General features: G+C 38.3%; 1 protein-coding gene across 3 annotated transcripts in view; it reads right to left on the bottom strand.

Moving 5' to 3' along the window:
• The window catches only part of paplna (papilin a, proteoglycan-like sulfated glycoprotein), a 73,693-nt gene that overhangs the window by 3,355 nt on the left and 46,181 nt on the right, over positions 1-24,157 (bottom strand). For all 3 annotated transcript variants that reach the window (XM_052145124.1, XM_052145126.1, XM_052145125.1), the window contains 9 exons: positions 20,861-20,981; positions 20,179-20,503; positions 15,413-15,571; positions 12,128-12,255; positions 11,763-11,841; positions 11,523-11,663; positions 1,517-1,644; positions 1,309-1,417; positions 1,040-1,215 (listed from right to left, as the gene is read on the bottom strand). In XM_052145124.1, the coding sequence (XP_052001084.1) occupies positions 1,040-1,215; positions 1,309-1,417; positions 1,517-1,644; positions 11,523-11,663; positions 11,763-11,841; positions 12,128-12,255; positions 15,413-15,571; positions 20,179-20,503; positions 20,861-20,981 (1,366 nt within the window). The remainder of the gene's footprint in view (positions 1-1,039; positions 1,216-1,308; positions 1,418-1,516; positions 1,645-11,522; positions 11,664-11,762; positions 11,842-12,127; positions 12,256-15,412; positions 15,572-20,178; positions 20,504-20,860; positions 20,982-24,157) is intronic.

Genomic DNA, 24,157 nt, shown 5'->3' with positions numbered 1-24,157 from the left:
AGTGGTTAAAAAAATTTGATTTAATGACTTCAACCTAAGTGCATGTAAACTTTTGACTTCAACTGTAAGTACATTTCTGCTAGAAATTCTTCTCCCAGCCCAGTAATGGGCGTTTGCATGAAGAATGTGAATCACCAAAAACACAAGAAGAAAAATATGAAAGTGTAAGTTAAAGTGGAGATTGACTGAGCAGGGAGTTAGGTTTAAAAATGTATTATAGTAAAATATTGATCAGTTTCTCACCCACAACCATCGGTCTTCAATGTCTTCTGAAGACATTGAATTAACCACTGGAGTCATATGGATTACTTTTATGCTGACCTATGTGATTCTTGGAACTTCAAAATGTTGGCACCAATTCACTAGCATTGAATGGACCAAAAGAGCTGAGAAATTCTTAAAAAATGTGTGTTCTGCTGAAGAAATACACATCTGGTAAGGCAAAAGTATAAGTAAATGGTGATGGATTGTGGTTAGTAAATGGTTTTTGGGTGAACTATTCCTTTAAAAAGTGTTAAAATTGAACGAGGCAGTCCATTAAAATAAACGTTTAAATACAGAGTTGTAATATTGGATATGACTTTACATAGATATGGTTAGTAAGAAAAATGTAACAGTAAAGTCAGTAAAAACAGTAAAGCAATATTAACACAAGGGGTTAGTCAAGCCCATTAGATGAGTCATATTCGAATTGGACTTGTCGTGACATCATCGACGTCATCCACAGCAACAATATTTAAAATCACTAACTAGCGCCAACCAGTACCCTTTTAAATGATTATGCATAGCATTAGTATTTGTATTATTTTCGAAGGCCACTTAATATTAACCTCCAAATATTGGAGGTTAATGTAGCATTTGTGTCATCTGTATCAAAGTACATTTGAGCAACTTTGCTCTTTCAGTGCTCAGATGACTGCTAAGTTAGTTTGAGGAAAAAAAGAAAAATGGAGAAATTATTATGGTTTCTCTAAAAATGTGGCAAACTTGCACAACAGCAGCTTGTTTTTAACATCTTATTCTGCTTGCTCTCACAAACCTTGTTGAGGGGACTTGGCCAGTCGTACTTCAGCCGCTGCACTGACAGAGTATGTGCCAGTGTAAGCATTGCATGTGTAGGTCCCTTCATCCATCAGCTGGACATTATTTAGTATGAGCGTACCATCTGCCGACACATGCACATGAAGTCTGTCTGGTCTCACTGGCACACCGTTCCTGTCCAGAGAGGTGTAGCAAGACTAGATGATCTATAGATGCTTCTCAACTTTCACTCTTGTACAAACTATAAACAGTGTTCATTGAACTGACCTTGACCAGCCAATATTAACATTGTCTCCAGACACTACACAAGGCAGCTGAGCAGTGCCTCCCAGAGGCACATGGACATCTGTGGGGGCTTTACTGATCCTTAGGTCCCCTAGAGGATCAGGGAAAGATTACACACACAGACCTGAAAAAGTGAGTATATTGTATATATATTATGCAAAAACTCAAAAAGATAGATAGCTAAACACACCAAACACTCTGAGCTGGATTTGACGTTCTTCAAGCTGCTGGCTGTCGGTGACTGTGCAGGTATAAATGCCTGAATCATCTGACGTCAGATGGTTGATCATCAACGTGCCATCTGAGTGTTGAGAATGCCTACAAATGAGACAATTCGGGTGGGTGGTAAATCTTACATCATGATGATATGAGATATTTTACATCACGGTGATTGGACAATATGTGATCTGCACATATTGTGGTATAGAATTTTCTGGAAATTCAAATCCAAAAATATTTTTTATACCATGGTCTGTTCGAATATTCAATTCTAATTGGCTGTAATGCATGTGTTAAAACTGTTTAAAGGGGTCATGACATGTGGAATCAAATTTTCCTTGATCTTTTGGAATATAAGAGGTCATTGTACTATAAAAACCATACTGTAAGTTTCAGAACAGAAAAGTTCCTCCTTAAATAATAACATTTATTTAAAAGCAAGCTACAAAAACAGCTTGTTTGTTTTGAGTAACATGTGATTTACATTTACATTTAAGGGTGTGATTTACACCCTGAGCCTCTACCACTGAGCCACCACTGCCCCAAATGTCCATGCAATGCCCCCATGTGATGTCACAAATGCCCCCATGTGATGTCACAAGGACCAAATACATCTGCATATAACTTGCCTTTTCAGTTTATGTTTTTGTACATAAACCTGCACTGCTTTGAACTTTATCATACATCTTGCGATGTCAAGTTATTTTGTAAACACGCACAACATGGATGTCTTTGATCGTTTTGATGCGTTTCCGGTGAAGTGCGCTGCATTCTGCTGCTGCCAGTGACTAGGAGAAACACATGCCATTCTGTGTGTAAACAAACCAGGAAAAATTTGAGATGTCGCTCTGGGGGCCTATTACAGAAAACTTACTATCAAAGTCTTAAGATCTAACTTCATTTAGGATTCATATCTTATCTTACAAAATCATATCTTATCTCTAGTTAGGAAATCCTAAACCGCCCCATCGAGTTCGGTAATCAACTCTTATGTCTGTTACCAAGCAACCAATGATGTGCAAAAGGCTACGTGTCGTTGAAGTAAACATTAGATAGAAGTAAACGGAGAAACAAAATCGAAGCGTTTTTAATTTCAATGCTGCAGAAATAAAAGTTTAATAACTGCATTGTCATATTTTGTGAGTCTGTAATTATTTATAAGTGTTTTGTTGTCAAAGCGCACGCAGCACATCATCTGAGTCTTCCAAAAGTGTTTCCACCAACATACATCACCGCTCTTCATTTTGTAACACAAATCTAACACCATTCTTGGACAGTGTTAGCTGTAGCTGTGATACACAATATTGTAATGTTACCATTGGTTTTCAAATAAGTTTTCAGTTAGGATGCCAGTGGGGTTGTCCAACAGGATACTTTTTAAAGATTTTTTGCAAGTTAGGATGCTTCTGTAATACTCTTTTCCTGTCTGTAGTTAAGATAAGATAATGCACTTAGGAAATTTTATTCTGAAATAGCTTTTGTCCTTAATGAGATCCTAACTGAAATTTCCATGGTTACCAAGTAGATAAGATCCTAAGTAGGATCTATCTGTAATATGCCCCCTGGTGAACATCAGCATTCTGCTTTGGCATTCAGTTGAAGCACCCAAAATCACTGTTACAATATGATGCAAAGGATCTGTTATTGAAAGATGGGACAGTTCAAATTGGACAACTGGAAAAAATCATAAGTAACCAGTTCTATTCAGGAATGTTTTTTAAATGTCATGACTGTTTGATAGTTTATGCTTGATACATTCAGATGAAATGTGTACATTATGTGTTAACACTGAAATATGTTGGGTGGAGTTTGTTCATTTTCTTTGGACTGAGTTTCAAACATGGATGTATTGGAAGGGCAGCATGATGTTAATCAATCACAACAGTGGGCTTTTACAATAAAGTCTTAAAGGGCCAGACAGCTTAAAACCATTTTAGGTGTTTAAGACAAAGAGCCAGAGACAAGGTGGAAAATTATTATATATGACTGTTTTGGTGCAAAATACTTTACTAACATTATAAGTGGACCTCAGGTAAGATAATAAATTGTATAAAAAAAGAGATATGTCATGACACCTTTAATGCACATGTAGTTCCAGTCAGTTTAATCACCGTTCTATATTAATGCGCCTAGCCACCTAATCTTCGAGCATTTAATGGCTCTGTTCCAATTACCTCAGAACACAAGTCTGATGAGTCTCAGAGTCAGGATTAACAGTCACATCACAAAACATCATCAAGTCATGCACTGCCATCATTTAATCATCTGTCCAACCTGGAGAAAATTAGAAATGCAACTGCACTTTCCCCTCAAACACACCCATAGGGCTTGAAAGGAAAGTATGGTTAGACACTTAGCTATGTTTTGTACAGAGGAGGAAAGAAAGAAACCAGGACCTATCAAATCCATCTTTCACTGTCCAGCAAGACGCGGCAAATCCATTTGAACTGTAATATTATAAATATCATCTAATATTGCTGCCATGTGCCGCTTACAACCGCTATGCTGACAGAAGTGCTGAATGAAGACAGCCTTTTGCGGTTTAGTAATGTTCTTAGCAGTGCCAACCCTTCTAAATGATGTGGCTATTATTATTTCTGGATTGTGCATTAAAATTCTCTCTAAAAAAAAAACTCATGTCCATTTTTCCAATAATTTGTACAAATTTATTTAATTCACATAAATGTGAAATCGCACTATTTTATTTCTGTGTGTGTTTTAGAATGGGCATAACTCCAGATCTGATGACCTGAGATAAAGTTAGCCATTATTTATACATACACTAGCGGCCAAAAATTTGGAATAAATGTACAGATTTTTATTCACCAAAAAGGCATTCAACTGATCACAAAATATAGTCAGGAAATTACTGATGTAAAAAACAGCACCATCACTGTTTGAAAAAGTAATGTTTGATCAAATCAAGACAGGCCCCATTTCCTGCAGCCATCACTCCAACACCTTATCCTCGAATAATCACGCTAAATTGCTCATGTGGTACTAGAAAATCACTTACCATTATATCAAACACAGTTGAAAGATATTTGGTTCATTAAATGAAGCTTAACATTGTCTTTGTGTTTGTTTTTGAGTTGCAACAGTATGCAATAGACTGGCATCTCTTAAGGTCAATATTAGGTCAAAAATGGCAAAAAAGAAACAGCTTTCTCTAGAAACTCATCAGTCAATCATTGTTTTGAGGAATGAAGGCTATACAGCTTGAAATTGCCAAAAAACTGAAGATTTCATACAAAGGTGTACACTACAGTCTTCAAAGACAAAGTACAGAAAGAGATGTGGAAGACCAGATGTACACCTAAACAAGAGGATAAGTACATCAGAGTCTCTAGTTTGAGAAATAGACGCCTCACATGTCCTCCGCTGACAGCTTCATTGAATTCTACCCGCTCAACACCAGTTTCATGTACAACAGTAAAGAGAAGACTCAGGGGTGCAGGCCTTATGGGAAGAATTGCAAAGAAAAAGCCACTTTTGAAACAGAAAACCAAAAAGAAAATGTTACAGTGGGCAAAGAAACACAGACATTGGACAACAGATAATTGGAAAAGAATGTTATGAGCTTTTGTGGGATCAGCTAGACCGTAAGGTGTGTGAGAAGTGCCAGACAAGACAGTCACATCTATGGCAAGTGCTACAGGAAGTGTGGTGTGAAATGTCACCTGAGTATTTGAACAAACTGACAGCTAGAATGCCAAGGATCTGCAAAGCTGTCATTGCTGCACATGGAGGATTTTTTGATGAGAACACTTTGAAGTAGTTTAAATTTTTTTGAAATTGTAATAATATTTTTTCACATTATTAATCTCCTGACTATAATCAGACTATAATGTAGTTAATGTAATCAGTTGAATGCCATATTGGTGAATAAAAGTACCAATTTCTTTCCATAAGAGCAAAATCTGTACATTATTCTAAACATTTGGCCTCCAGTGTATATATATATATATATATAAAAATGCGGGATAATCCATGGCACTTCACCTCCACGTTGTGCATTAAAATCGGTTAAATCATGCCTATTTTATGATATTCAGTGAATTAAATACTACTAACTCATTTAATTATTTTCTTTATTTATTAAAACTTGATGAAAACCAATAGATAAGATTATTCATATATGTCTGGCATTAGCACAAATAGAGCTTCACATTATGCAAGACATCTGTTTTTACTTTTTTTTTTTATAGCTGTAGTATTTAACAGGTATGTAAACTCATGAGTGGTGTCCCCGATGTATAATTTCTGTAGATTTTATTTTTTTTTAAGCTTTTTGTTGTATTTAAAGCTTAAAGTAACCCTTTCACAAGTAATGAGGAACATTTAAGCAAACAATTTTGGCAAATTAGCATCAGAAAAGATGACTTATGCTGAAAGTTGAGTATTTGCATCCCAGATTTAAAACATTTTGATTGGATAATGTTGAACGTGGCGGCTAGTGGTGCATCTGCATGCTTCAAAGTTAAATTACTTTAACATAATCAACAAAGCTGACTAAACTAGAAGCATCCATCTGCAACCGTAGTCTCTTCTTGGTGTCAGATTTTCCCGCCACCAAAAGGAGCCCACACCTGAGTATTAGCCATGGAATATTCCTTCTACACTCATTTCCTGTGTGCCACTGTATTTAAACCATGTCTATTTCACTGTCACATTGTGAATTATTGCCAGTTTACCCTGCCTTACTGAGCATTTTTCCATTGCCATTGTTTATTGATTCATGCTATGACCACTGCCTGTTTTTTCTGGATTTACTGCTTTTTGGATTACCCTTTGTTTTGTTTGCCTGGTTTGACTGTCTGTTAGTTTATTGGATTTATCTGCCTGCTGATTTGGATTGTTTGCTTGTGTTCTATTAATAAACTTCCTGCACATGGATCCTAAACACAGTCTCCACGACCTGTTCGTTACAGCAAGTGAATAGACACCAATTTTTGATGGTCCATATACCTCCATAAGATGTTATATACATCTTGGATGGCCTAAAGGGGAGTAAAATATCAGCAAAGTTTTATTTTTGGGTGCACTATTCCTTTAAATACATTTTATCTAAAAATAATCGCTTCCGTTAAGCAGCGGTATGCGCGTTCACGAGAGGGCTGAGGTCACGCGGCATCTTGTGTGACTTTGTTCCACGACACAACTGGAAGAGCAGCACTGTTTAGTAGGAGAAATGCTGCTTTACAGACCAAACGCTGTAAACAAACTGAAGCAAATTTAAACAAAGATGTCAGAAGATTTTCATTTAAGAGGAAATACAAGTTTTTGCATGTCATATTTATTTGAACCGGAGTACTCTGACCAGGAGGACAGGGAGATGGAGGAGGCTGGACCAACAAGCCTCATAGAGATAGAGAGCTCAGGAGACATGATGGTGCACATGTATGCAATACCAACAGAGGTAGAGAGCGTCTGCTGCAATGAATGGAATGTTGCCATGCCATTGCTAGAAAGACCTCATGACCTCAGCCCTCTCGTGAATGCGCATACTGCTGCTTACCGGATGCAATGATTTCTAAGAATGAATGAATGTTACATTTATATAGCGCTTTTCTGACACTACACTCAAAGCACTTTACACAGAGAGCAGGGGACTCTCCTCAACCACCACCAGTGTGGCGGTGATGGCAGCCATAGTGCACCTGTACGCTCACCACACACCAGCTATTGGTGGAGAGGAGAGAGTTGAGTGATAAAGCCAATTAATGGATGGGGATTATAAGGAAGCCATGATTGATAAGGCCAATGGGGGAATTTGGATTTTTAATAACCACAGTGAGTCAGGAACTCGGTTTAATGTCTCATCCGAAGGACGGTGCCTTTTTACAGTGTATGTATGTATTAGGGCTGCACGATTTGGGGAAAATGTCATATTGCGATTATTGAGGCTAATATTGCGATATGCGATTGCAATTTTGATATAATAAACAAATGGTAACATGAGTCAACTTGCTTGGTTATCAAGGAAAATGCACAAATAGATTACTGATAATGCTGAAATGTGTATTTCTCAACTCAAAACATACAAACTAGCAACAACAACAACTATAAATGCAGTTTAATTTATATTTTTACTAAATTAAATAATAATATCTTTGCATTACTGCAAACTTGTTATTTTCTCAATATTACACCTAAATAAAATTGAATAAATAAGAACATACAAATTTTCATGAAAATAAGATTGTCCAAACAAACAGGGACATTTAATCAGGATGTAACATGTACTTTCTATAAACTCTTTTGAAAAGGAAACTGGATATAAAAGCGTGGTTCACTCAAACCACTAAAACTGTTGTTGTAGAATTCAATGAAGCTGTCAGCGGAGGACATGTGAGGTGTCTATTTCTCAAACTAGGGTCTCTGATGTACTTATCCTCTTGTTTAGTTGTACATCTGGTCTTCCACATCTCTTTCTGTACTTGTTAGAGCCAGTTGTCCTTTTTTTTAAATGACCAACTGGTATTTCCAAATCCACTTTCTAAAAAGTTCTACTTCTCGCTGGTACCTCTTGTCCAATGTGTGGATCGTTTTCTGAAATCCCACTTTGCTAATGGTGCATCATGTCTCTTTATATCTCTGTGAAGACTTGTCATATGGCGTGATACTCGCAAACACACATATGTAATTTTGCTTTGTTTACTGGGCTTTTTAATGTAGTTTTAGTCAATGAAAACTGTTGACATTTTAGTCATATTTTAGTAACATTTATTCATATCGATTTTTTAGCCACTGAACACTGTAAACATTTCAGCCATAAGAGTATTATTGATAAGCATTTGCCAATCTTGTCTATCCAAAACCAATATATATATATATATATTTCATTGACTATATATACACACACACACACACACACACACACACACACATACATACACATACATATACACACACACACACACACACACACACACACACACACACACGCACACACGCACACACGCACACACGCACACACTTTATTGTTGTTGTCATTTTAGTGTTATTGTTCACATAAGATTGATCTTATCATGATGATCTCATCAATGATGCTACATGTTGCAAGCTGCAGACAGCGGGGGTGGGAGACGAGCTTATCCGTGTTAGAGTGCGCATCACCCGGCAGAACTTTGAATCTCTCCCGGTCTCGATTCCCGCTCAGATTATGTCTGTTTTCTGCGACTGGTTGAAGCGGCTCTGACCGCACTGAGAATGACAGTTTTGGAGTTTGTGTTTATTTACATGGTACGCTCCCGTATAATATTAACTTTAATTAAGGATGAAATAAAGATATATCGCCAAGCTATGATCTGTGTTATTTTTTCTGGCCACCAGTTCAGTGTCGGTCTGCTTGGCATCCATTTTCACCTGATTTCCACGCTGCACATGAACTCACACGTCATGACCACACGTGCCACTCCCTTAACTGAGACTGACTGGTCATCTTTATTAGCGGTGTAGAAAATGGGCAAACAGCTCTCAGAGAGAATGGGCTGTCACTTCCACACATGCACTTATTTATTTAAAATAATTACAGCATTTTGCCGTCATATAATCGCACAGGCTGACATCGCGATTGCGATATGATTTATCGTGCAGCACTAGTATGTATGAATCTGTATATATGTGTGTATATATATATATATACACATATACACACATACATACACACACACACACACACACCACAATTAGTTCCGGTCCTCGAATCTGATTGGACGGGAGACGTTCCATGAGCACTGATGGTGTGACATCATCAGCACTCTGACACTTCACTGTGTGTGTATCACTCCGCATTCATGCTGTTGTAAACTAAAGTGTACCTGTTAGGAGTTACTGTCTTTATTTTTGAAATTACATATGTTAGCCAGCAGGTGGTGGCAAAAGATCATTTTTGTGTGTAATATGAGCCAGTTGATGACGTAAAGTGAATCCGTTAGTCATTGTTTACATAGAACTGCAATCCATGATCGCTCGTATTACTAATACATTACCAAAACTAGGAAATAGCTTTAAACGGACAACTTCAGGATTAAGGCTCATACTGAGAGACACAACAGACTGATTTATTACAGAACTCAAGTGCTTACCTTTTATCAGAGTTTCCACATTGGATGCATACTGTTTAAAATAGCGGAGGACATCGCTGTTTCTATATTGAATGACTCTAGTGGACCGGCTACTGCGAAATAGAGAGGAATACCCCCTCTTGGACGTCTATTTTCCACTGTTAAAGCTGACAGCATCTCTGATGGGGTGTGGCAACAGGTGACTCTCACTCACACACACATCCTTGTTTATTACATAACTTGTTAGAAACAGCACAAGCCATGATACTATTTCTGAAGTGAACATTTTGAATTACTAACGAAGTCTTGGACACATCATTTGTTTTGAACCAGCAACGGCAGATTCTGATTCGTCGCATAAGTAATTCCATGCACAAATGTGTTTTCATGACCATACTCGGTTTTTCCTATTTTTTTTAAATGTACTTGTATATAAGCAATATCACACTTGCAATAGTACTATATGGCCCTAAATCAGCACTGCTTTAATTACCAACAGCGCTCGTGCCTGTGGCCGAATTACAGCAGTACTGATGTAGGGCCATATCACACTCTTGCTCGTATGATATTGCTTATTTATATATATATATATACTACTGACCAGGCTCAGCCCTGCTTAACTTCAGTAGGCAACCAGTCTTGAGCTACAGGGTGATATGGCTGCTAGAAATAATCAGTTAATTATATTTAAAAAGTGATCGTATCACATTAATTTAACCACTGGAGTCATATGGATGAAATTAATGCTGATTGTCTGTGCTTTTTGGAACATCAAAAATTGTGTTACCATCCACATCCTTTATAATAACCTACTGATCTGAGATTTATTTCTTTTTGTGTGTGTTCTGCTGATGAAAGAAGTCATATACAACTGGGATGGCATGAGGGTGAGTAAATGATGAGAGGATTTTTGTCATTTATGGGTGAACTATTACTTTAATCTGCTTTATACAAAACATAAACATAATATTACAACTTACATCTGCACAGACAATGAAGCAAATGAACAGATGAACAAACTAAATTACGAGCCAATCAGAATGCATAACTTGCATTGTAAATACGCTGTTTCTGTAAACGCATATTAAACAGACCTCCGAGTGAAGAAAGAAAGATTTTTAGCAAAACAGTCTGTTGGTGTGACACCTTGAAGTTGTATGGAGGCAAGTGAAATGTCGGCTTTAAAACATGGAAAAGTCTCTGAAGCGTGAAGAATTACCAACACTTATAGTAACGAATACTTCTGTATACTCGGTATGCAATTTTTTCAGGAGCTCAGATTTTCAGGGCAGTTATTTCATGTTTGAAACATGTTCAAATAATTAAATGTCCATACTTAATTTTTTTAATGTTTAAATTTCTTTTCAAGTTTAGACTATTACATCTTTGTTTTTACATTATTGTGTCATACCTACAGAAGTTAAGACACAGTCTTAGTATTTGGAATAGGTCACACAGACACAGAATATTATGACAGCAGCAAACAATAAAAAAAAATATTTCTGGCTCAATGGCCAGTCAGCAGTAGAAGTGGGATGTTGTTTAAGTGACTTTAATATAATTTGTTTATAATTTTTTTTTTGTCATATTGCACATTGTCAACTACAAGGTTATTTTTGTCAACTAAAATTATATGCCATTTTTGTCAGAGTATCATTTACTAAAATCAAATGAACATGACGCATATTGACTAAATTTAATCAAAAGTCAAACATTATGACTCAAATAAAACATTTAGTAAAAAATTAACTGCGCACTTCTGAATCATTGAGTGAGTCTCATTGTGACAAATGAGACACCCTACTGTCTTGTGGACTTAATAGATGCAAGAAAATCCATGAGACTGCAAGTTCAGATAATATGCATAATTTGGGACAGGGCCATAGTCACAAAAATGGACAAAAGTACCTGAGAGTGTTGAGTGGCTGTCCAGCTTTGCTCCAATGAATGGTGACTGCATGCATTGCTGAGGCTGGCAGCACTGTACACTGCAGTTTGGCAGTCTGACCAGCTCGAGCCTCAACCAATGATGAATAGTCAATGGTGAACCTGACACAAGCAACAGCAAAATTAAGTAATGTGAGTACAAGTGAGAATATATGCTGCATGTTTGTACCAACAGAGTGCATGTATAATTTTGTCTTATACCTTGTAGAAGAATGTGACGTGTATGATTGCGAAGAATCCGCCTCTACTATTCCTGCGCCATTCTCATGTGCTCTTTTATCTATAAGTGAAAATAAATGATTAATTAGGTTGCAGTGCAAAAATCACTACCATGATGCTTGGCATTGTGGGAAGTTGCCAGGACGATTTTTGCATTTTTGTAGTTGCGTTCCATGCAAGTTGCCACATGGGGCGCTTTAGTGGACATTACTGTAACAGTTTGAAGACAATTGCAAGTCAATACACTTTCAGCAACTTACCTGATATGAGCAATAATAATAGCAAGGACCACTAATAAAGTATAAATAGCAAGCAGGAAAAAACAGAGTGGATAGCACTTACAGTACCTGAGACAGACAGGTAGATATAGCGGTGGTCTCTCTCACGGTCTTTTGTAGCCACACACAGAAGCCACCCAGAGTCCTGAAGTGTGATGGGACCCACCAACAGAGAGCCATCCACCTGCTGCTGGTGCCTGAATTATAAATTCCTCATTACAAAATGAAAGGGATCATTCATTTAGGAATAGTTCACCCAAAAATTATTATTTAGGCTACTCTACCTCATGTCATTCCAAAGCTGTTTGATATTCGCTTATTTAAAACTACACACTGATAAGCCAAAACATTCAGACCACCTGCCTAATATGCTGTTGATCCTCCGCATGCCGCCAAAACAGCGCTGACCCACAGAGGCATGTACTCTACAAGGCCCCTGAGGGTGACATGTGGTATCTGTCAAAAGACATTAGCAGCAGATCTTTCAAGTCCTGCCAGTTGAGAGGTTGAGCCACCGTGCATCAGACTTGTTGGTTCAGCACATTATCCTGCTGAAAGATGGCCATCAGGCCATTGCCATAAAGGGGTGTGCCTGGTCTACAATGATGTTTAGGTAAGTGGCACGTGTCAAATTGATGTCCACATGAATGGCTGGACCCAGGGTTTCCCAGCAGAACATTGCCCAGAGCATCACACTCCCTCCAGCGGCTTGTTGTCTTCCCACAGTGCATCCTGGTGCCATCACTCATCAGGTAAATGGTGCACATGTACGCAGCCGTCCACATGATGTGAAAGAAAACGAGACTCATAGGACCAGGCGACCTTCTTCCACTGCTCCAAGGTCCAGTTCTGATGCTCGTGTTCCCATTGTAGCAGGGCTCAAAATTTTCTTTTTTTTACTTGGTAGCACTGGTGCACCAAGGTTCAACAAGAGCACCAGCAAAAATGTAGGATCACCCACCAAAAATGAAGGCGCACCACAACTACAATTTATATATATATATATATATATATATATATATATATATATATATATATATATATATATATATATATATTAACAGATTTCTTTTATATCCACATTCTGCCATCACGCCAATGATATTGGCACATGGCTTGTCATTTGCGTATATCATGTTGATCTCAACGGCATTCATTTTCATGAGCTGCAACATGGGTTTAAATTTAGTGAAGGTGAGCTCTTCTTTAGCAATGGTGTAGGTGGTGTTAAATTCCACATTCAGCTCTGCCAATTGAGTGGAACGTCTGGCAGCATCCTGACGATTAAAAGCTCCAACAATCGAACCTGAATTCTTTGCCACACACTTGTCCCGGCATTTCTTGTGCTTGGCACTCTCCCCATGTTTAATCAAGCTCTCGTGCTTAAAATGTGTGGATTCAGTGGCAAACGCAGTGTTACCTGCAACCTCTGTTCCACAGGCTTTACAGTGAATGCAGTGCATTGAGCCATTTTCATAGCGGAGCCACTCAAAGTGTTTCAGCCACTCTCTCCGAAAACAGTATGCCTTCTTTTCAGCTGGTGGATTCGCATTCATCACATGATCGCCATCACCAACTCCAGGAGTTATATTATCTGTAACTGTAGGCACAAAAGCTCCCAAATATATTTTGAGGTTGCACTGATTCAATTTCTGGAGCATATGAAACCAAAATGGTTGCAATTTCGAGCTTTGCGTTGTAGGCACTTTCGATGGTGGACCAGGGTAATCATGGGCACTTTGACCAGTCTGCGACTACGCAGCCCCATACACAGCAGGGTGCGATGCACTGTGTGTTGTATCACATTCCTCCTGTCACCATAATTTAAAATTTTCTGTGACTTAAGACACCGTAGACCTTCTACCGGTTTGTACCAGACAGGATATCCTTTGTTGCCCTCACGCATCGATAAGCCTTAGGTGCCCAACACCCTGTCGCCAGTTTGTGGTTTGTCTCTCCTCAAACCACTGTCGGTAGGTACTCACCACTGCTGATCAGGAGCACCCCACAAGCCTTGCTGTTTCAGAGATGCTTGGACCCAGTTGTCTGGCCATAACGATTTGGCCCTTGCAAAGTCACTTTGGTCTTTACTCCTGCCCATTTCTTCTGCATTCAACACGTCGACTACGAGAACTGATTGTTCATTTACCATCTAATCCAACCAGATCTTGACATGTGGCCTTGTTAGGAGATGATCAACATTTCTCACTTCACCTGCTCATCAGTGTATAAGAAATTTTTTGCCTAAAGCCTGAACTTCTCTTTTCCATTCACCAAAGTAAATAGGGACTGGGGCTGTCAAGCTCCAAAAAGGACAAAAAAGTAACATAAAAGCAGTCAAAATGACTTTCCATATAATATTCCAAGTCTCTTAAAGTCATACAAATGCTTAGTGTGAGAAAAAAAAATATATAAATTATTATTTGCTAAAAATCTTCCTGTCTTATATAGCTATTAAATGTGCTCAATGCTTCCAGCCATTCAAGCCTGGTACGTTTAAGACACATATGAGAGTCAATGAAGTTTCTACAATTTCATTAACTACTTCTTTTACTAGGGTGTCCAGTGTGTTTCACTTCTGGTTCTAAGCAAACAAAGAAGTTCTTTGAAAAGAAGAGTGTATTTTAAACATGCCAAATTTAAATGGCCAAAAGTCCTTGTTTCAGAAAACGTGGAATATAGTGCAACAGACTTCTTCCTTTTGAGCTTGAAAGCCCCAGATCCCATTCACTTTTGTTGTATGAAAAAGAACAGCCTGGACATTCTGCAAATGATCTTATTTTGTGTTCCAAATAAGAAAGAAAATCATAATGATTGGAATGACATGAGGGTGTATAGATTAGAAAATCATTTTCCTTTTTGGGCAAACTACTCCTCTAACATTTAACATATAAAATAATAAAAGAGAAAGGCAAATGGTAAGAATGTAAGTGGATTGCATTAATTTATCACTTTGTGATTTATTGTGATGTGAATATTATATTTTAAAGCTGAAGTATGTAACTTTTTCTGTGTTCAAATACTTTCTCCTATCCCAGCTTAAAATGCAGAGACAACTACAAGTAAGCCATCCGTACGTTAATTTTCTTGAAAAGTATAAACACTGTGACTGTATGGTGCTATAAAATTCCCTTATGACCAGTCTAAAGAGAGACAATAACACTGACAAATGGAGTGAGTTGGGGGCGGGACCATCTCTTGCTTTGACCAACGGCAGAAGGGGGATTCGGAAAGCTGTTTTGAAAAAGTTTATTTTTGCAATTCTCTTCGGTAGAGCAAAAATTACATTCTTCAGCTTTAATATGCATCAAGATTGTAGAAGAGTGTAGGATAGAAAATGCAACAGGCACTCACCTGGCAGGGTCAACAGGAACACCATCTCGTCTCCACTCCACAACCACAGTGGAGGAGGGTGGTGGGGTGACTCGACAAGGCAACACTACTCTCTGTCCAACCAGCCCCTCCACTGTGGAGGGGTTCGACTTGTCTATACTCACACCTAGAGCTGTCCAACTGAAGCAAGGGAGGATACATAGCAAGATGATAGAAATGTAGAGAAACAGTGAAAGAAGAAGAAATATGGCCAAGATGTAAAAAAATGGGGGTCAGGACAGACATACAAAAGAAAGAAAGAAATAAAGAAAGAGAATGAGGGAAAGAAAGAGAGAATGAAAGAAAGAAAGAGAATGAGGGAAAGAAAGAGAATGAGGGAGAGAAAGAAAGAAAAAGAGAATGAGGGAGAGAAAGAAAACAGAGATCACTTTATGCTATACTACTGGGAACAGCAAAGCATGTTCTGCAGTCACCACAGCAAGCATAAAGATCAGCCTTAACCTGGCTACAGCTGAAATATAGGAACCAAAAAGAACAACACCAGCCCAACATGCTGTCAATTAAATCTATAAAGACCAAAGAAAGAGGCTGCAGAATTCAATCAGTACACAATTCTGGAAGAGCCTAAGGAATATCATACAGACAGTTTCCTGGATAATCCTAAATCTTAACTAATTTTACAGTAACTGTTTCCGTCATGGTGAAAGAGTCTAACCATCACTGCCAAATCTGCTTGATGTTCTAACACTGTTTCCTGACTGTTTCCTAACCAGGTGCAACAAGTATCAAAAACACAATTATTTTTGTCCTCACTGAGAGAAATGCTGCACGAAGAGATAAAAATCAAAGCCAATTTGAATCTATTTTATATTTAATATACAGCTATGCCAAGCAGGATTTTGGACCTCTCTGAGATGATTTCTTAAGCAATGATTTATATATAGAAACTACTTAAATAATTAACTTTTTCACACCAAAACAATTTTTTCACTTAAGAAGACATGGATTTAACCAGCAGAGTCATATGTGTGATGTTTATGCTGACTGTCTGTTCTTTTTGAAGCTTAAAAAGGTCGGATCAACTTTCTGCACAAACACGCCTCCTTTGTCTCATTATAGTGTCAGATCACAGTGGTCTGCTGCATTCTTCACTATACAGCGATCAGAATCTGCTTGCAAGATTGAAATTGCGCATACATATTGAGTTCAGTAATGATTTTGTGGACGCATTTGCGACGTTGCCTGAATTCCTTTAACGAATCAGGTGCTAAACCAGCACAGGCAAATAATTGCCGCTTGTTTTACTGGGTGCACTATAGTTAATTCCCCCCTTTATAGTGATGGGGGTTTTTTTACGTTAGCGGTGAACCCATTTGGAAATCACCCTTACAAAAACCGAGAGTTCATGGCAAATTTGTCACTGATTTGTTTAACATGCAATTGAGCTTTGCAGCAAACTTGCAGCAAATTGTCCATGGTGTCCAAATGTTTGCTACTGGTAAAGAGCTGAAAACGTCTGGCCCACATTTATAGCAAATCACAAACTAATTTGCATGTGAAACGTGTAAACATTACTGTGCTTTTTAAGTAGCTTTTCTGCCTTCGGATGCTAGCGAAAGTTCTATTTGAAGTCGTTGAATACGATCTTGACAGTTCACGAGCAACTGCATAAACATTTGCCAAAAAAATTAAAACATCAATAGCATTATGGACCATGTGCAATAGGATACAAATAAGACACACCCTGCCATATTTTAAAACTAGAAGCCTACAATTCCGGCTAAGCCATTTAAAGGTATCCCAGAGTATAATGCCATTTTGCTGCTGATGTGTGAATGGTAGCAAAAGGGATAAAACACAGAAAGCCGTTGCATGAGTGAATAGCAGTTGTGGTACATTTACCACAAAAGGCATTCTGACCGTTTTACTCGCTATTGACAACAAAATTCCTGTTTGTAGTTTAGGTGTGAATTTCAAATGGATATTTTGCGCTCCGGAGGACCACTGCAGAAAGGGAATGCTACTTGTAGGGTCATTCCAAAAAAAGTAAGCAACTATATCACATCACAAAGGGTCCCTACACAAGGCTGTTAGCAAAGTGTACAGACGATGGTCACTTCTATGGGTTTTTTTATGATCATGTGATGCTTGGTGGTGTTTCCACAACAAAACATTTCTTAACTTTATTAAATAAATGAATAAAGACCATACAGGGGCTTTTAAAAACCTCATTTGCCAACGTCCTTTGTCATCATATTTTTGTCTGGAATGACCTTGGGTTAAAAATTGTGAATTATTACTAGACGCTTCATTGTGTCTACCTAGTTAGGTGACTGTTAGTATCATGACAGCGGCAAATTATAAAAATGCTTCTACTAGCTAAATGGCAGTAAAGAGTAAAACATTTATTTGTTTAAAACATAAAGGACATTATAAAGTGACGTGTTCTATAATATTCATATATTTTTAACGTATTTCTTTTGTGTGCTTGTATCATCCTACACCTACAGGTGAAACTCGAAAAATTAGAATATCGTGCAAAAGTTCATTAATTTCAGTAATTCAACTTAAAAGGTGAAACTAATATATTATATAGACTCATTACAAGCAAAGTAAGATATTTCAAGCCTTTATTTGATATAATTTTGGTGATTATGGCTTACAGCTTATGAAAACCCCAAATTCAGAATCTCAGAAAATTAGAATATTACATGACATCAATAAAAAAAAGGATTTTAAATACAGAAATGTCGGCCCTCTGAAAAGTATAATCATGCATATGTACTCAGTACTTGGTTTGGGCCCCTTTTGCCTCAATGCGGCGTGGCATGGATGCTATCAGCCTGTGGCACTGCTGAGGTGTTATGGAAGACCAAGATGCTTCAATAGCAGCCTTCAGCTCTTCTGCATTGTTTGGTCTCATGTCTCTCATCTTTCTCTTGGCAATGCCCCATAGATTCTCTATGGGGTTCAGGTCAGGCGAGTTTGCTGGCCAATCAAGCACAGTAATACCATGGTCATTGAACCAGGTTTTGGTACTTTTGGCAGTGTGGGCTGGTGCCAAGTCCTGCTGGAAAATGAAGTCAGCATCTCCATAAAGCTTGTCTGCTGAAGGAAGCATGAAGTGCTCTAAAATGTCCCGGTAGACGGCTGAGTTGACTCTGGACTTAATAAAGCACAGTGGACCAACACCAGCCGATGACATGGCTCCCCAAACCAACACAGACTGTGGAAACTTCACACTGGATTTCAAGCATCTTGGATTGTGTGCCTCTCCATTCTTCCTCCAGACTCTGGGACCTTGGTTTCCAAATGACATGCAAAATTTGCTCTCATCAGAAAAGAGGACTTTGGACCACTGAGTAACAGACCAGTTCTTTTTTTCTTTAGCCCAGGTAAGACGTTTGACATTTGAAGCCCATGTCCAGGACCCGTCTGTGTGTGGTGGCTCTTGATGCAGTAACTCCAGCCTCAGTCCACTCCTTGTGAAGCTCCCCACACATTTGAATGGCCTTTTCCTGACAATCCTCTCCAGGCTACGGTCATCCCTGCTGCTTGTGCACCTTTTTCTTCCACACTTTTCCCTTCCACTTAACTTTCTATTAATGTGCTTTGATACAGCACTTTGAGAACATCCAACTTCTATTGCAATTACCTTTTGAGGCTTTCCCTCCTTGTGGAGGGTGTCAATGATGGTTTTCTGCACAACTGTCAGGTCAGCAGTCTTCCCCATGATTGTGAATTCAACTGAACCAGACTGAGAGACCATTTAAAGGCTCAGGAACCCTTTGCAGGTGTTTAGCTGATTAGAGTGTGACACTTTGAGCCTACAATACTGAACCTTTTCACAATATTCTAATTTTCTGAGATTCTGAATTTGGGGTTTTCATAAGCTGTAAGCCATAATCATCAAAATTATATCAAATAAAGGCTTGAAATATCTTACTTTGCTTGTATTGAGTCTATATAATATATTAGTTTCACCTTTTAAGTTGAATTACTGAAATTAATGAACTTTTGCACGATATTCTAATTTTTCGAGTTTCACCTGTACTTTATAAGCGCAGGACAGGGGAGAGAAACACAGACAGTCAGAGATGATTAGGACATGACAGCAGATTTCTTTATTAGTCACACTGGAATAAAATCATGTTCCACACACAGACCTGAGAAAGGGAGGTGTAAACTAATTCACTAACTACAACACAAAGCAACAGGGAAGGATGTAAAAAAATATATGTGTCAGGGGAAGTAAACCAGTCCCAAAAGCACAGCAAAGTCCAAGAGGACCTCAATGAGGGGCGTTAACTTCTGCAGGAAGAGTGTGTGAGTGTATGCTGATGCACTAGATTAGTATGATTAAGAAGCATGAGGCAACACTGTAGTAGTACATTGAAGTTACAAGTTACATTAAACTGCATTGAAATTGTCAGACAAATGTATTTTTGAAAATGTTAGCACCTACTTGTCTAATATCTATTGTGTCTTTGTGTCTTACGAGTTTGTGTACATATGTTAAATTCTGTCAGTGAAGCATTACTCACTATCACTTTGTGCACATATAAAGCATATGCATTTAACACATGTTACTAAGCTGTCTCAGCATGCCAGGGTATGTGCACGTCCTGATGACTTAGTTGACCCGGTGTAAGTCTCTGTGCATAACCTGTAGGCTCCTCTCTTGGCTCCTCAGCAGGGCGTACAGCAGAAAATAGCTTGTAGTGGTTTGGGCCTAGGAGAGGAGAGGAGCGGAGCGGAGCGATCCAAGCCTGGGTGGAGACTCTTACCTGGCGGCAGGGCTGCTGTTCTGCACGGCGCTGGGGGCCGGACGATAAGCTGTGGCCCTGGAGTTGAGGTGAACGCGTCTGGGGGAATGACGTCCACCATGGTGCAAAGACAAGGCATGCGCCTGGTCTCGTTGCTGGCTCAACTCTGAGCTCAGGCACATCCGCTGGCACTCCTCCTCCGATGCGAAGTTGTTGCTGTTACCATGGCAGCCACCATGCCAGAAGTGTATGCAGCGGGAAGCAGAACGGTCAAAGTAGTAACGAGAGGTCCACTGATCACATGGCCCAACCGTAAAAGGTAGGTCACAGGACAGGGAACGCTGTGCTGAGGGGTTGAAGGTAAGAGATACAATATGCAATCCATTCTAGACAGATTTAGGAACTTTCCTCAAACATTATACTACAGTACTCAGTACTGACACAGTACAGTACTGAGCTCAAACCATCAATGGAACCCAATCCACTATTGAAATAATCAAAATTATGCTAATTATGACACATTGTGAAAACACTTCACAATGCTGTGCAGCAACACACTCCAAAAATCATACGTTGGGGACCCATTCAAAAAACTAAACTAAACAAAAACGCATAAAAACATTATTCTTCAGTGAGTTTAACAACTACATTAAAAATCTGAAACAAAATGGGAGATTATAGTTTTATCTATGTTGAGACTTACTATTGCTGGGGGGGTTGGAGCAGCTCTCCCCGTGAGTACCACCGGCAGCAGTCACACCATCAAAGCAGCAACCATAGGTGGATGATTGGCAGTCTGTGGGTGCAGATGGTATGGTATCTGACTTTGTAGAAAAAATAAGAGAAAAAATGAAAAAAGAGAGAGACAGTAGGACATATCTGTCATACTTAGCACAAACTCAGTCAGACCATAGAGGAGACTGAATTAACTTATTATTAATTATTAATTTGGGTATTATTTCGCAAAACACAGAACTAAATATCAGCACAAAGTCTCAAAAATGAGGTCTTGCGACCAGGGTCACAAAGGTACCTCTCTGTTTAAAAAATAAAATGGCTTCCAAACAAAGAAGCAAAAACCAGAAGACAATAACATGTCCTAATGGACAGTACCAGTGAACAGACCCCACCCCTACACAACATTTGACTCAAACTCTGGACTGTGTAATTCGGACCACTTGAAATTATACAAGAAGGGGTTGGGGGAGAACCCATGAGACACAATCTGTAGGCCACCAGATTAACTGATCTGATGATCTTGCCTTGAAGGGTCCAAAATAATGTCATTGTAACTTTGTCTAATCTTATTGGGTAGGTTCTTAGTTGGCAGCCAAAACACCAGGGCTAGACAGCGTCTCATGTTGACCTGCTTGCCATACTGTCGAGTTCACATAATGAGCATCTGGCAAGCTCTTTTGCAAAGATGCCTAAAAGACCGGATACACTTCAAGCAAATTTGAAGAACAAATGGGTGAAACATAATTTTGAATAAAATCTGGCCAAATAGAAGGTGTGTTAAGTTTTTTTGGTGGTTTGAAACCAAAGACAAGAAAATGATGTACCAGCTTCAAAACACCTTCATTTGACCTTACCTAAATTGAGAGTTCTGACAAACTTGTCACAAATTCGTCCCTTTTTTTTTTTTTTTTGGCAAATGTTTGCTGAAAGCTCAACACTACTGGTAAAGAGCTGTAAAAATTCTGGCAAACAATTGCGGTGAATCTGTGCTAAACTGCATGTGAAAATAATGAGTGGGAAATTTGCTGCAAGTTCGTCAGAAATCTAGATTTTATTTAAGGGCTGCCATTGTTCCACCTACTTTGAGGCCAACAGCTATTTCCATTTATGTTCTTCAGTCAACATGAACACACCAGCATGCAGAATTACCAAGCTGGTGCAAACTTACATAAATCTGTATGATCTTAGAGGCATTTTCCAAGACATTGTTGTGTGATTTTTTATTTTTTTTAACTAGTCTACAAAAGGAACCAAATCTATTCACATACTTTTAAGTGCATATTCACCCTGTTGTTTGATATGCCGCTTCATACAGGTTCTGTCTGCAGCCAAATGTCATTCAGAAAAATGTCTCTAATCATCATTCTTTTGTCTGTTATCTGCTCATTTACACCTGTCTGACACCCTGTTGTACACCCATCTTTGCAGTAGTAATACGGTCATAATAAAATACAATAACATAGGGTTGATTGGCTGCACACAGCATGTTGTGCATTAGCGTCATGAATGCAGAATATAAACATGGCAAATTATATATTGTATACCGAATATATATTACTTTAAATCATACTTTAAAACTTGAACATGAACATCTGTGCCTCTTGAACATTTTGCCAACCGAATGCTCCCCTTTGAGCTTTTTTCAACACCCCTCTTTGTATGGCACCCCTATGCATTGCGTGTGCTATACAGCACTTATCTGCATAACTGAGTTAGTGAATAAGGTGCATGTTTTTACACTGGAATACCACACACAAAAGTGGTGAAATTTCCTCCTGAGTATCTTTAAGGTTGACGGACGTGCCGATGTGTCCTACTGGATTTTTTCATCATTACAGTGGAATCAACTTAAAATACTCCATCATTTTGGGGCATACAGATAAGTGTAAGACAGCATTAGAGACTGTAAAGGGTCTACTTTTATTTGTGTACACTCACAATAACAACAAAATCTTGTGCTTTTGTAAAATAAAGAAAATAAAAAGGGTGCGCTTTCAGCTGTCTCTGTGTTCATAAGCATATTTCTGAAACACGTCACAAAAATGAACTGAAACTCCACGAATACTTATCACACAAACATGAAACATATGTCCAAAGAAAGCTTAAAATGTCTACTTTTAAATAAACCTATTCAAATTTAAAAATCAAATATTCTCCTGCAGTGTAATTGGTATGAAACAAAGTGATGTACAGTTTCTACTGGCTCAGCTAATTATCCATAATGTGATCACACCCACCAGCAGAGCGCGCCATTCATATGGTAATGTGCTGAGACGATCAATGCAAATGGTCCACGCCCCCGACAGAGTCTTAAAAACCACAAGTCCATCCGCTTTTCTGCGCATTTGGAAGATTGCAGGATACACAAGTGAGAAACCTTCTGGATAGTGACGAAAAGTTACAATTTTCCTCAGAAGAAGAGCAGGACTCCGGTGAACATTTGCATTTTGAAGAGAGACTTGATCCAGCAGGGGATACAATTTTGGACGAGTAAGTCATTTAGTTTTCATTAGTTGACATGCTATTTTATATAAACATCTACATATTTTACTAGTGGGACTGTTTCCAGACTTGCCAGCCAGGATTCAGAATATTGAAATTTGAAATAGGTCCTAATAGGCAAGTTTTAGTTACATTTAAATGTTGTTTCGGCTAAAGCAGGTATTTCAATTGTATACTGTATGATATAAATATGATATGTAATATGATATAAAAATAATATGAATGTTTAGATTATATTTTATCTAGTGTTTATAATGCCTCATTTTCTTCAACAAAGCTTGTGCTTGCAAATATGTGTTCACGTTAAATGAGTAAAATGCACTTTAAATATGCCCATATTAGAAAATCAGCATATTATAATGATTTCTGAAGGATCATGTGACACTGAAGACTGCATTAATGTTGCTGAAAATTCAGCTTTGATCACAAATTGCATTTTACAATATATGCAAATAGAAAACTGTTCTTTTAAATTTTTTTTGGGGGGTGTCTTTGTCTCCTCAGGTGTGAATTACAATCAATATTCATGATAGTTCCTTTCTAACAGTAAATGTGTCTTACAAAAGTAACATTTCTATATTGTTTTATATGAATGAGTGATCAGGATGGTTTTCACATCATTTTGTAGCAAAAACTCTAGGCTACCCGATCCAGTTCCAAAAGGTTTGTGGACAAATGTTTAGTGTGTTATATGGCCTTATTTCAATGACTTTTTTCAAAAACCATGCATAAATGTTATTTTCTCAAAAATACAAACATG

The sequence above is a fragment of the Xyrauchen texanus genome, chromosome 16 (genome assembly GCF_025860055.1).
Source record: "Xyrauchen texanus isolate HMW12.3.18 chromosome 16, RBS_HiC_50CHRs, whole genome shotgun sequence".
NCBI lineage: Eukaryota > Metazoa > Chordata > Actinopteri > Cypriniformes > Catostomidae > Xyrauchen > Xyrauchen texanus.
The sequence above is the reverse complement of the archived record's forward strand: the minus strand, read 5'-3'. Positions and strand labels throughout refer to the sequence as shown.